The sequence below is a fragment of the Tetranychus urticae genome, chromosome 2, assembly GCF_039701765.1.
Source record: "Tetranychus urticae isolate SD_2017Ah chromosome 2, NJAU_TeUrti_SD_1.0, whole genome shotgun sequence".
Lineage (NCBI taxonomy): Eukaryota > Metazoa > Arthropoda > Arachnida > Trombidiformes > Tetranychidae > Tetranychus > Tetranychus urticae.
The window spans coordinates 15,444,232-15,456,398 of record NC_142959.1 but is presented as its reverse complement, the minus strand read 5'-3'; the positions used below and the strand labels follow the sequence as shown (position 1 = coordinate 15,456,398).

Here is a 12,167-nt window from a genome sequence, read left to right as displayed (position 1 = left end):
TTGTACTACTGTGGCACCTGGTGAGCAAGAATTACATTAAAAACAGTAAATGTGTGTTTGGACTTGTTTTTGTTTTCTTACCAGTCTATTGGTTAAATCTGTTGAACCATATTTTTAGGTTTGTCGTTTGTTTTGATTTTTTTTACATTCACTTTAATTATCGATGGATTAATTTCTAGTTTTTTCATCATTTACCACTTTATCTATGATGTGTGTCACCGTTAATCTTGTTCTTTAATCTCAAATGCATTGGATTTTTAGCTGAAAATGTTATAAGGTATTTTCCAATTGTTACACCATCCATGTTTGTCTAGTTTTTTTCCCATTCTACATCTCAAACGTTGTTTCCATTGATGTTTAATTTTTTTCTACCCTTTCTAGCACAAGACTAATTTGTTTGTTTTTCCCCTTTATTTCCTCTTTTCTCTTCTTTCGTCACTTCCATTGTGTTTTTCTCATAGATATTGGCGTTTCATGTGGTTAACATTATCATTGATACATCCGTATTTCAACTGTTTTTTTGCTCTGCCTTCTCATGGCTGTGATTACTTCTAAAGACGTTCTCAACCTTTACAGGTCACTCATTCGATATGGTTATAATCTCAAGCTATCGGACAAGAAATTTTACTTGAAAAGAATTAGACAAGAAGTCAGAAAGAACAAAGAATTAACCAAACCAGAGGACATTGATTACGCATATCAGGTATAAATGTCTTAACTTGATATTTAACACATGCTTATATCTTACTCATAATTTTTTTTCTCATATTTTCCATTTCCTTATTGCATATGGCATATCAATCAATATCATTTGGATACCATTGTGATAAACTCTGATGACTTTGGGATCAATTTCTCCATATGTTGACACAAACCAGAAAGGATTAGTTTTCTTACGAAATGGAAGACTTATGTGAAAAATGTGCCAACTCTATATTTTTGCTGTGACATTGGTTTCCAGAATCACATTTAACTAATTAAGAAGAGACTTTTCAATATAATACATTTAGTTTCCCTGGAGATTAATCGTGCTGTTAATTTTTCACTGTCATAAAATACAAGACCTTAACATCTTTTCAAGTTAAGGTCATAGAAGTGAAACAATCATCCTAGTAATCATCTTAATAAACGCTCCAACCAGTTGTTTAAATTGCTCAGCATACAATTTCTGTGCAGAGTAAATTGCATTTTTTCCTATCCATAGAGGCTTTCATTGAAATCAACGGACTCATTTAATGGTCACCAAATTGCACCTCAATGTTTACCCTAAAAGAACTTGTTAATTGGTTTGGTGTGACAGTTTTTGAACTGATTATCATAACTGTTGCCATATTTTTCTACACAATTACCATTGCAATCAAACTAGATGGTTTTTTGCCAATAAGCTGGTGGTTCGTTCATCTACCGCTATTTCTAGCAGATTTTTTTCTAGCCTACTTTTGCGTAATCGTGTTTATACGGCAATGTTTGGACTGTCTTTACCGGACCGCATTTTTTCGAGCTTTCTGGAGTTTCAATCAAATTGCTGTTTTATTTACCATCAAATTTTTCCTATGCTTGAAGTTAGAAGGCGATCGACGGATAAGCTGCTCAGAGATTTGGGCTCCAATCTTTTTTCACCTTTTATTGTTAATGTTGCGAGGCTGCCAAATCCATTAATAACAAATTGAAGAGAAAAAGGAAAAAAAGCAGAGAAAAATTTATAAGAAAACCTCTCAAGAATCCAACGGAAATCATGAGACCGGAAAACGTAAACCTACATAAAATGTCATAAAGAAAGCAACATTTCTGGTATTACCTGGCTATGAACATTTGTATAAAAGCTGATTGAACAAAACAAAAAAGAGGAGGTAAATTTAACAATCCATTAAAATGGAATTCAATTGTATCATTAACTTCATAACAACTACACCAACAACAACAATTATCACAAGTTAAATAAATTTGTACATTTTCACATGTAGTTACTGTAATTTGGTAAAATTAATTTCAACGTAATCAGCCTATTGTGAGCAACAATGGAACAGCCCAAACCATTTGATTGAACCAAGCAACAAATGTCTAAATGATGAACATTTAACAAATGATTGACCCAAAAAGTTACTTTCAAGTTTTACCACTACTTCAATAGCTAATTTTATTTGACCATCAATTGAGATAACCATCTTATATAAATTATGATCAGATGATAACTTGGATTGATTAAACAAGAGAGAGAGAAAAAAATATCAAGAAATATTTATATTTATCAAACAAGATATTGAATCGAAGCAATATTTACTTTTACCATTTCCATCTAACAGTTAATTGCTTTTACACAAAATTCAGATAAGACGATAAGAGCAATTAACTGAATTATGGAGACAAAATAATCAGATTATTTAGAGTATTCATCTTTTATCAAAGTAAAAGTCAATTGAAGATTCAATCATCTTATCAATTGACATTTTCAGACTAAACAAAATATCAACAATTCCAGCCATTATAATTAACCAAGGTTTACAAACAAAAGGCCAAACAGTTTCCTTGATCAACATTCAGTCCAGCAAATAATGACCATTTACCGATTGAAAAAATAAGGTTGAACAAAAGACATTTTACATTGAATTATCGACTATTTGCTCGAGACGAAACAAATGTAACAAACTAGAAATTATCAAATTTTTCCATTTCAATCAACATTCACTGTAATCAATCAATTTTCACCCATTTGACCATTGCAACCTCACAACCCTTCCTAATCGATTGACCAGTGTTGTGCATTTAAACTTGGATTCAATGTATTATAATGATACAACAATAGTTTACATAATTTCCATTGAATGGTTAACTTTGTTGCTCATTGATTTACCTTTACAATTGATTAATGATTAAAATGTTTGATTTATTGATTAATTTCCTTTGGACTGACAAACAAGAAAAAATTGTTTACAATATAAATAACTGAAAATAAATGATATACTTTGAATGGATCTGAAATCAATTTACAATCCATCAAAAGGTTTGGGTTAAAATGGGTTTTTGTACAAACCAAATGATCCATCATACATTTGCTACAAAACCGCAACCATTGAATAATTAATGATAATAACTGTTGTACTTATTAAGAACCATTGATAGCAATTAAATTGATAAAAACATTGATCAACTCTACAATTGAGATGTTTAAATTGGCAGATCCAAAGGCTGTCACTCTTTGGCAACCTTAATCTGTACCATTAGTATTGAGAAAAAAAAACCTTTTTTTCGTTGAATTTCTTCTCTCCTTTCATGTACAATCCTCTAAATTTGGTCTCCATGTTGACCATGAGTAGTTCACCAAAGGCTTCAATTGTAAATACAAATCGATTTCTTCTTAAACATTGAAAGGTGTTTACAGCTTTTGAACAGTATAAAGAACTTGAAATTGACAGAATCACCCTGATGCACACACATTATGAAGAGAAACTGGCATCAATTTATTTTCCTTGTAATGCATATTTTCATGATTACATGTAAAATTAGATTCTGTGAGTAATATTAAAATGCATGCTTTTCTTAGCTTTTTTTATATCATTTTCTCTGTTCGTTTTTACATTCAATTCAGGTTTAAAGCTACCAACTGAAAAGGTTCAATAATAGCTGAGGTTCATCATGCATTCAAATCGATTTCTTCTTCTTCTTCTTCTCTCAAAACTCTCAGAGTGAGATAAATGGTTTATTCCGATCGATAACGATGAACATGCCCAAGAGTAGAAGCAATAATCTGAAAATATCCAAAATATGATAATAAAGGGAAGCTTCGACGAGGTGAACCAGTTCAACATTTACAATTGTTCAAAATGAATTACTCTCATTCTGTGCGTAGAAACAGATAATTAAGACATTTATTGATTCCATTTTTGCCCATTATTTCTGGTTAGTTAAATTTAAGCTTTTGTTCAATTTGCACAGGTTTCACTGTATTGTTACAATCAACGGGAAACACACACACAACACAACACAAGAAACGACAAAATACAATTAATAACATTTCAAGTTGACACAATTTATCAGTTACCAGTTTGGGTTAAAATGCATTTACCAATTGAGTTTTAATGGTAGAATAATTTGCTAATTGGAAAAAAATTACCATTTAGAGGCAGGTTAAATTGAAATGTTTCGTTTGGGTAACAATGATGAATCCTTAATTAATTAACCATTATATTGATTGAGCAGCTGGGATTGATCGAGAGATTAACCTTTTAAAAGTTGCTGTGAAAATGATAATCATGACCATAATTAGAATAGCAAATTTTTCTTTAAATTTTCAAGAGCTGAGGCGATTGTTCAAATTGAAATTACATTGTGTTCAAAAACCAAACTGCTTTACAAATGGCAGTTGAAAGCTTCAGGAATAAATTATCAGGCAAAATGACTGAACCCAAAAAGCCAATGGAAACATTGAAATTAAATTAAAACAGAAACATAAATCAAAATTAACCAAAATTATCAACTTAAACCAGAAAAGACAAAAGGTTTACTCTTGTTACCAAAGCTTACATTTACCCAAAGCCAACATTGACAAAAGGCTGAGTAAAAGAGAGCTTAAAATTGCTCAAAATATGAACTTACGAAACCAGAAATAAGCTTATGATAGATTCATATTTCATGGTTAAGGTAAGAACGAGGTTTTTGTTGGGAATTTCATCTTCAAAAGGATTCTCGAGAATATCGAAATTTCCTTCAAACTCGTTCTTTGCTGTTTCCTTTGAAGAGACATGTTTTTTCAGGTTGATAACTCAGCTATTTGTGACATCAGTTGAAATTGACTGGAATATTTGTAGAGAATGAAATTATGAGAAAATCAAGAAATAATTTGGGTGAAAGTTGAGTGGTTAAATATTAGTATGGAGGAAATTGGAAGAACATTTGAGGAAAATTTGGCAAATCAGAACGATATTGTGATTCTTTCAATTTATCCATTTGTGTGTTCAATGTTCAATGTGTTTTCAGTTGCAAGTAAAGATAATTCATTGATAATTACTGATAATTTTACACAGTCGAGATAAATCATTGATTGATCAATCAATTTTCAAATGTTCATTGAGTGCTTTGTTTAAACCAATTTTCATAACTCATACAAAATCTTATCCAAATTGATCATTACATCATTTGATGAGCTATCATTTTATGAAGCCTTGTAATCCATGTATTTACCTCAATTAGTTTCATAAAAATTGTGATTCTTTAAACTTTTGTCCAATTATTGGTATCAATAATAAAATGATGAAATGAACGTTTCAGCTTTCACTATTCAAAGTATTTCCAGGCTTTCTCATAATTTGATTATGAAATTATTATAATTTCCTTGTCGATCTAGACTCATTCACATATAAAACAGTTATCAATCTAAAAATATCACCTTTATCCTGTACTTTTGTACTTTGAATACATGGAATGATGCATTTGATTTCTCAATGAAAGTTGATTACGATGATCAACTGCAACACATTACTCATTTTGAAACCATAAATATTTTTATCCTTGGATTGAAAATTTAATTGATTCACTGCGATTATTGATAAAACTACAACAAAATAATGAAAAACTGATCAAAAGACTTAAGCACAACATTTTGTACTTCAGTGACTGAATTAAATCATTGAGAAACTGTATCTTACTGGAAATTACCGTGTTCCTGACATATTAGCACAGTCTTTATATGTAAAATGTGCTTTTAAGCTCTGTTTTTACTCACTCTAAAGCACATATGCTTAAAAATGAGCTTTTTTGTTGAGTCTTTACATTAAAATGAGTTAGAAGTGATCTGTAAAACCGGTTTTTAGCGAAATGGTAAAAGCGCTTATAACAAATATACTCACTTATAAGCAATGTGATGATATGTCAGGAAACACGGTGACTTATTTTCACTATTTGCCGTAAAGTTCAATATCTTTGTTTATTAGACGAATAATTTGGTGAATCATTATTTACTGATTTCATAATTTTTCTAATCGATAATTTATAAACAGAAATAAACTCAACTCAAGCAATTAAATAGAGGAAAATGAAATTGGCTAAAAATCAACATCCACATTAGGGACCATTGAAAAAATTAGGCCTAATCTCTTGATGATGACTGCACTTGAAGATTAAATACAACACCGTAATTATTGTAACAAAGAATCACTGATTTTTACCATAAATTGAACTGAGAATAATCGATATTAAAAAATATCACAAAAGTTAAGAGCAAGAAATCAATGAAATGAAAAAACTTGAATATTAAAACTAACAATGAATTAGCATAAATTGGAGAGAAACTAATAAACCAAAGATTCACTAGATGGAAGCAGTAAACCAATGATTGAAAAACAAAAGCCGCAACAGTAATCGCCATCTAGCGATAAACTGAAGAATGTTGAAAATTACGAGTTTAGTTCAAATGCAAGTTGAACTTGTTACGGTGAATTTGTATTCTGGTGTATTGACCCTTTTATTTTGGTTCAATTTTTCAAGGCAAACTTTTCACCTTCTCATTATCCATTGATTAACCCAATGTTAACCCCATAACAGTACAAAATTAGGTCAAAATAAAGAGTGTTTGTGAATCAACAGAAGTTAAATTTTGTTGACAAGCAAAAAATTAAATTGCAAAAAGGAACCAAAAAACGCGGATTGAAATAGTGTCGAGACTAAAGTAATTTGTGTAATGAAATATTTACAGTAAACAATTGACATAAACAATGTTAATTCATAATCAACATCCAAATCGACTGAAAATGTTTAACCCAATTGGATTTGTATTGATGATAACCGTTAGGTTAATCATTTGTGGACTTTGTTTATCAAGGATTGTTGTTCCCTATGAAGTAACACCTTTCACGGATCAACCTTTTGGTAAGCATTGAATTTACATTAATTACATCTTGATCAACTAAAGGCCGTTAAAGATTATTAGTGTTGAAATTGAACAACAAGCCGAGAGCCGAAAATTCAATTAAATTAATCATGATGGATTATGATTAAAGTGATGACAAGCCTGAAGGAAAGTAAAGATATACACAAAAAAGGATAGTAATGCAAACAGAGGGAAGAAGCGAAATATTAACCTTTCAATATTTCATCTTTAATATTATGATTATTTCTTATTTGTTGTTTACTTGTTGTTACTTTGTAATGTTACAGTTGGTGATAAAACCTTTTCCAATGATAAACCGATGATTGAAATTTTACCTTTAGGCTCATATGGGTCAATTTAATATACGTTAACAATATTCATTAAAGATTGATAGATTTAACAGCATAAAGAATATCATGTTTACATTCCGATAAAGTTGACAGTTTATCATGAAAATAATTAATAAACATTGAGAGAAACGAACAAATGATTATATTGATAATGAGATTGAATGAGATAATTATTTTCAGTCGTAAGTTTTCAGTCGCAAAAAAAGATCGACTGGATTTCAGTGGCAACTTTTGTTTTGATGAATGATAATTTTCGAGTGTTTAAGTCACTTTTTATCATGTTTTAACTGGGAGTTATTAATATTTGAAAAAATAAAAAAATCGAAAACTCGAATGTAAAATAATAAAAGCGAAAGTAAAGTTTCAAGAAAGTATTTCCGAATGAAAAATGTTTGCTCAATGTTTGTTTATTTGAACAAATCTTTCGAAACTTCTTTTAACGCTAAAAGTTCAATCTTCAGCAAATCAAGGAATAAAAAATTACAGATTTTTTTCAAGTCTTCGGTTGTAAATAGTTTTTTGTTGGAAAAGCTTAGAAGAAAAGTTATTGCAGCTCATCGAAGCCAGAAACCATTAACGGGTTTTACATCTAAAAAAGAACGGCGTTCTCTAGATATAAATTCGTGCACCTCTGGTCAGCTTATGGTCCCATTGAACTTGCAGAAAAGATGTACATTTACAATTATTGAAGACGAAAACTTGCAAAAAAGAAACTTTTGTTTTTCTGAAAACCCGAATGCTATCTTTATCAAAGGCTATATTGATTACACCAACATAGTTTTACCTATGGTCACACTGAGTACTTAACGGTATCGTTATCTTATAATGACGTTTGACTTAGAGACATTCACTCGTAATCCCTAGACGATCCTAGAGAATCCTTAAACGACAATGTCGATATTTTTCGGTCGAGCAGACACATGTGCCATTTATCCGTACCTGCGATTTCATTCTTACTAACCAGGATCTATTTTGCAATGCGAATCATCATTTGATGAAAACCAACCTGTCTCACGAACTCTTTGAGTTTTTTTCTAGTTCAATACAAGATAAAAAATGAGTTCGAGTCTAGGTAAAGATGAAGGCAGATTGAGTTGTAAAATTCAAACGTTTGCCAATCCATCAAGAAGCCTCTGAAAATCGTGTATTTGTATTCGGACTCAGTTCGAGAAAGCAATAAATTGTTGTTTCAAACGAAAAAACTCTTAAAGATTGAACAAAATTTTGCCGTTAATTTACATTTTCATTTTGTTATTTTGTGCAAACAAAAAGCATTTTAATGAATGCAAATTGAACTGAACAAAAAAGTTGAAATTTTTGTTGAAATTATTTCCATTTTGTAAATTTTGTACAATTTTACCCTTGAGATTAATTGAATCAAAGTTTGGACTGGCAAGGTAAAGTAGCAGCAGCAGAAAAAGTTAAACAGTTAAACTGAAAAGTTGATGAAAAGGCGGACGAGGTTAATGTTGATACTGGTTATGATGATCATAAAAGGTAACCATAAGTTGAACCTTTAAATGATGATAGCAATAATAATTGATAAAAGATTGTTTTCTTGAATAAACCTAATGTCTAAATAAATTTAATTTCTCATCATTTTTTTCCTTTTCTTTCTCTTCCTTCCTCTCATCATGCTCATCATCAACTCACAAAGGTTTACCTTTAGTAATTTTAAATTGCCATTTCCCATTCTTCCACCATCTTCATCATCATCTCCCATTTTATGTACACATCATTATTAACTTCATCGTCAACTTGAGTATAAAACTATAATCTAACAAAAGCATACCTTTTGCATGGCTTTTTTTGTCCTCATATATTTACCATGAAGAGATTTAATTTACTTCGGCTTCGAACAGAGAGAAGAATGAAGAAAAGAAGAAAAAAAGAGAAGAAGAAAAAAATGGTTGATTTATTTATGAAAATGATGATGATGATGATGATGACAAAAGGAGAAGGAAGAAGAGACCTAAAAAAATGATTATCATGATTACTGGGAGTTACAACTGGGAGTGATTTTGAAGGATAAACTTTGTCATTATTGTTGTTGTTGTATTTTTCAATTCCTTGTTCAACCTTTCCCATTGTGAATGATAATTTACTCATTTTACTCTTGATTACTTTCTCAAGAGAATTAATCTTCAATTATGTTCCATTGCCAGTCATAATCAATTTAACTTTAATCAAATCAAAATTAAAAGTTAAATAAACGCTTTTGTTTTAAACATTTCCTTTTTTTCAGCATTTCGCTCTTTTCTCTCAACCTTTTCCTTGTTGGTCAAAGACTTGATCTTGTCACGACAAGTGTTGAGGGCAAATCAGACAAACTGGTTAACCTTTACAATTGTTGCACTAATCAAATTGATTAACTTGGACTAATGATTCAGGTGAACCTTGTTAATCGTTATCTTGTTATTAACGGTTAACCATTTCAATCTCTTGTCCACTCTATTGTTGTCCAACCATGAACCACTCAAAGCCACTTGCGCTTGGTTAAGCACACAAACAGATGATTACTCTGGTATTTCTCATCTTAATTATTAACCTTTACCACAATCGGGCAACAAGAAGAAGAAGAAAAAAGTGAATAAAAAGTTCTTGTTGGAAATGATGAATTCTATTGAACAAGAGGTTGAAGGGACAAAAAATGCAAGAGAAAACAGTATTATTCCATTTTCATGATAATCTAATCCAAATGAACCTTAAACTCATTGATAGTCAACCAAGCAAAAAGCCATTGATCAAACCTTTTAATGTTCAACCAACTTCCGTTTAACCCGTAAACATTTCCCTATTCAAGTGAATCAATTTAATTACAATGATTAACCAAGTAACATTCAACATTTTATAACAAATTGCACTTTCATTTACACCAATTAGATGGAGAAAAGAAGAAGAAGAAGAAAAATTTGTCTTTATTCAATTAGTTTCCAGAGAAAACAATTTCAACCTCAAAATTGAATCAAATTTTGCCCAATTAATTGACCCAAAATGAAAACCAAATTGTCAATAAAAAGAATGAAAAAAAAAACGAGATTAAATTCACATTCTAAATGTTATCCGTTGAGTAAACAAGGTAAAAGGTTGCAATTTGAATGGGAAGAGACACAAAAAAAGAGTTTACTTTTTGTTGTTGATTAATAAGGTTTCAAATTGATTCAATTTAATTGCAACTACAAATCGAATGAAAAGAATAACTGAATGAATAAATTAGCCTTTTCCCATTAATTAACATAACCATAATTATCTTTCACTTTAATTGCATTAATAGTCTAAACAACTAATCAGTGACGAAAGATGAAGAGTAAAAATTGAGCGAACAAGTTTAGTTTTTTCTGAATTCATTTGAACAATCAGATGAACGACATGGAAAGATCAATAATCATTTAGGAATATAAAGTGATGACAAAAACATAAATTTTCAACATTTGAAACAAAAGACAATTAAAAAGTTAAATCAATGGGAATCTAAAAAAAGTAAACTTGGAAACTGAATAAATGATTGAGATGATAGTATTGAATGTCAAGTTGTTTCATGCAAACCATTTGTTTCTGTGACTTTTCAAGATGCAAAAAGGATGAACAAAGATTAGACGAATAATGATGATAATCATTAGGAAGATGATGAAGAGAGAAGCAAAAAGATTGAAAGAAAAGGATAAAAGCAAAAGTAATATTAAACTGATGAAACTGCAACTTTGACTCTATTTGTGTTGAGAACGTTTTTTTGCATTTTATCTTTCAAATGGCAACTCAAGATGACAATAACGATGGAAAAGGGTAAAAATGGTAAAGATGATGAAGATGGAGAAAATGTTTTTCTTATTGCAACTTGTTTCGATCAAACATCAATTTAGAATGTTTTTTTCCTTCTTTGTTTCATCTCCAAACGATTCTCACGATATCATCATTTTCATTTCTAGCTGCTCATCACCATAATCATGATCATCATCATAATCATTGTCACTTTGTTTCCATTAAATATCACATTTTCACCTCTTTTTTTTGTTCGCTTTCATTCGCCAGTTTTTTGTTCTTCTTCATCATAACCATTATTTAGATGTTGGAAGCTTCAATGACAATCATTGCAACGATTAAATCGATTGTGTCAAAATGTTGAACTGCGAAGGAAAATGAATCTCAATTTGAATCGTTTCGTGATTTAAAAGCATCAACAGTCGAACATTAAACCATTGACAGTTGAATGGTGACATGAATCATGTTCATGATGCAAGAAGAGAAAAGGAAAAGGAATTTTGAGTCAATTTTTCAAACCAAATGTTGATGATTGAGTCGAACCTTTTGCCACCTAGAAAAGGGTCGATTACACGAAAGACATAATTTTAAAATGGCAATTTTCACTTCGACTTTATCAAAATGTACATTTGAATACGGACAATTGGCTGCAAACAAAAAGTCAAATTGATCGAGAAAATGTTCATTTCTTTTTCATGGGTTTTCCCATCGATTATTATTGAACTTTCATTTTCAACATTTCAACCTTTTCTTTTCTCTACATTTCCAACATAATAATATCATGTTATCATGATTTGAACATTGAATATTCGGTGCAAAGAGAGAGAAAAAAATGAAAAAAAACTTTTTCTCCAACTTTTTACTTCTTCAGTGAATATTAAAGCTGCCTTTTTGGGCGAACAGGAAAAGATTCAGTAACATGTTGAGATGAATTTTGTAAATGCAGTTGTGTGGTTGTACTAATAATGATAATACATCAACATAAACACACAATGATAAAGGTAAGAAGATTGTGATGGAAACAAATAGAATAAATTTTGTTGAATTGAATTGGAGAAATGATGAAATGATGATTATCAGGTAAAAAAGCATCACCGATGTATAATGATGATGAGAGGAAATTTTATTATTGAAGGGAGTGAGAAATGTTTGATTTCATGATAATCTTTTTGCTTCAATTTTTACCTTTAAATTGC

At 30.3% G+C, this 12,167-nt stretch overlaps 3 protein-coding genes across 3 annotated transcripts in view; all 3 read left to right on the top strand.

Moving 5' to 3' along the window:
- Positions 1-89: 89 nt before the first annotated feature.
- LOC107360803 (mitochondrial ribosome and complex I assembly factor AltMIEF1) lies at positions 90-1,963 on the top strand. Its single transcript, XM_015927528.3, has 3 exons — positions 90-277; positions 462-703; positions 879-1,963. Exons 2-3 carry the CDS (start codon positions 536-538, stop codon positions 915-917), a joined length of 207 nt encoding a protein of 68 aa, XP_015783014.2. The 5' UTR covers positions 90-277; positions 462-535; the 3' UTR covers positions 918-1,963.
- LOC149093977 (transmembrane protein 203) lies at positions 1,258-1,963 on the top strand. Its single transcript, XM_089267141.1, has one exon. It carries the CDS (start codon positions 1,258-1,260, stop codon positions 1,657-1,659), a length of 402 nt encoding a protein of 133 aa, XP_089123267.1. The 3' UTR covers positions 1,660-1,963.
- Positions 1,964-6,414: 4,451 nt separating this feature from the next.
- Positions 6,415-12,167, top strand: part of LOC107370167 (uncharacterized) — a 77,183-nt gene continuing 71,430 nt past the window's right edge. The window contains exon 1 of the mRNA XM_015938156.3: positions 6,415-6,861. Within this exon, the coding sequence (XP_015793642.1) occupies positions 6,708-6,861 (154 nt within the window). The 5' untranslated portion in view covers positions 6,415-6,707. The remainder of the gene's footprint in view (positions 6,862-12,167) is intronic.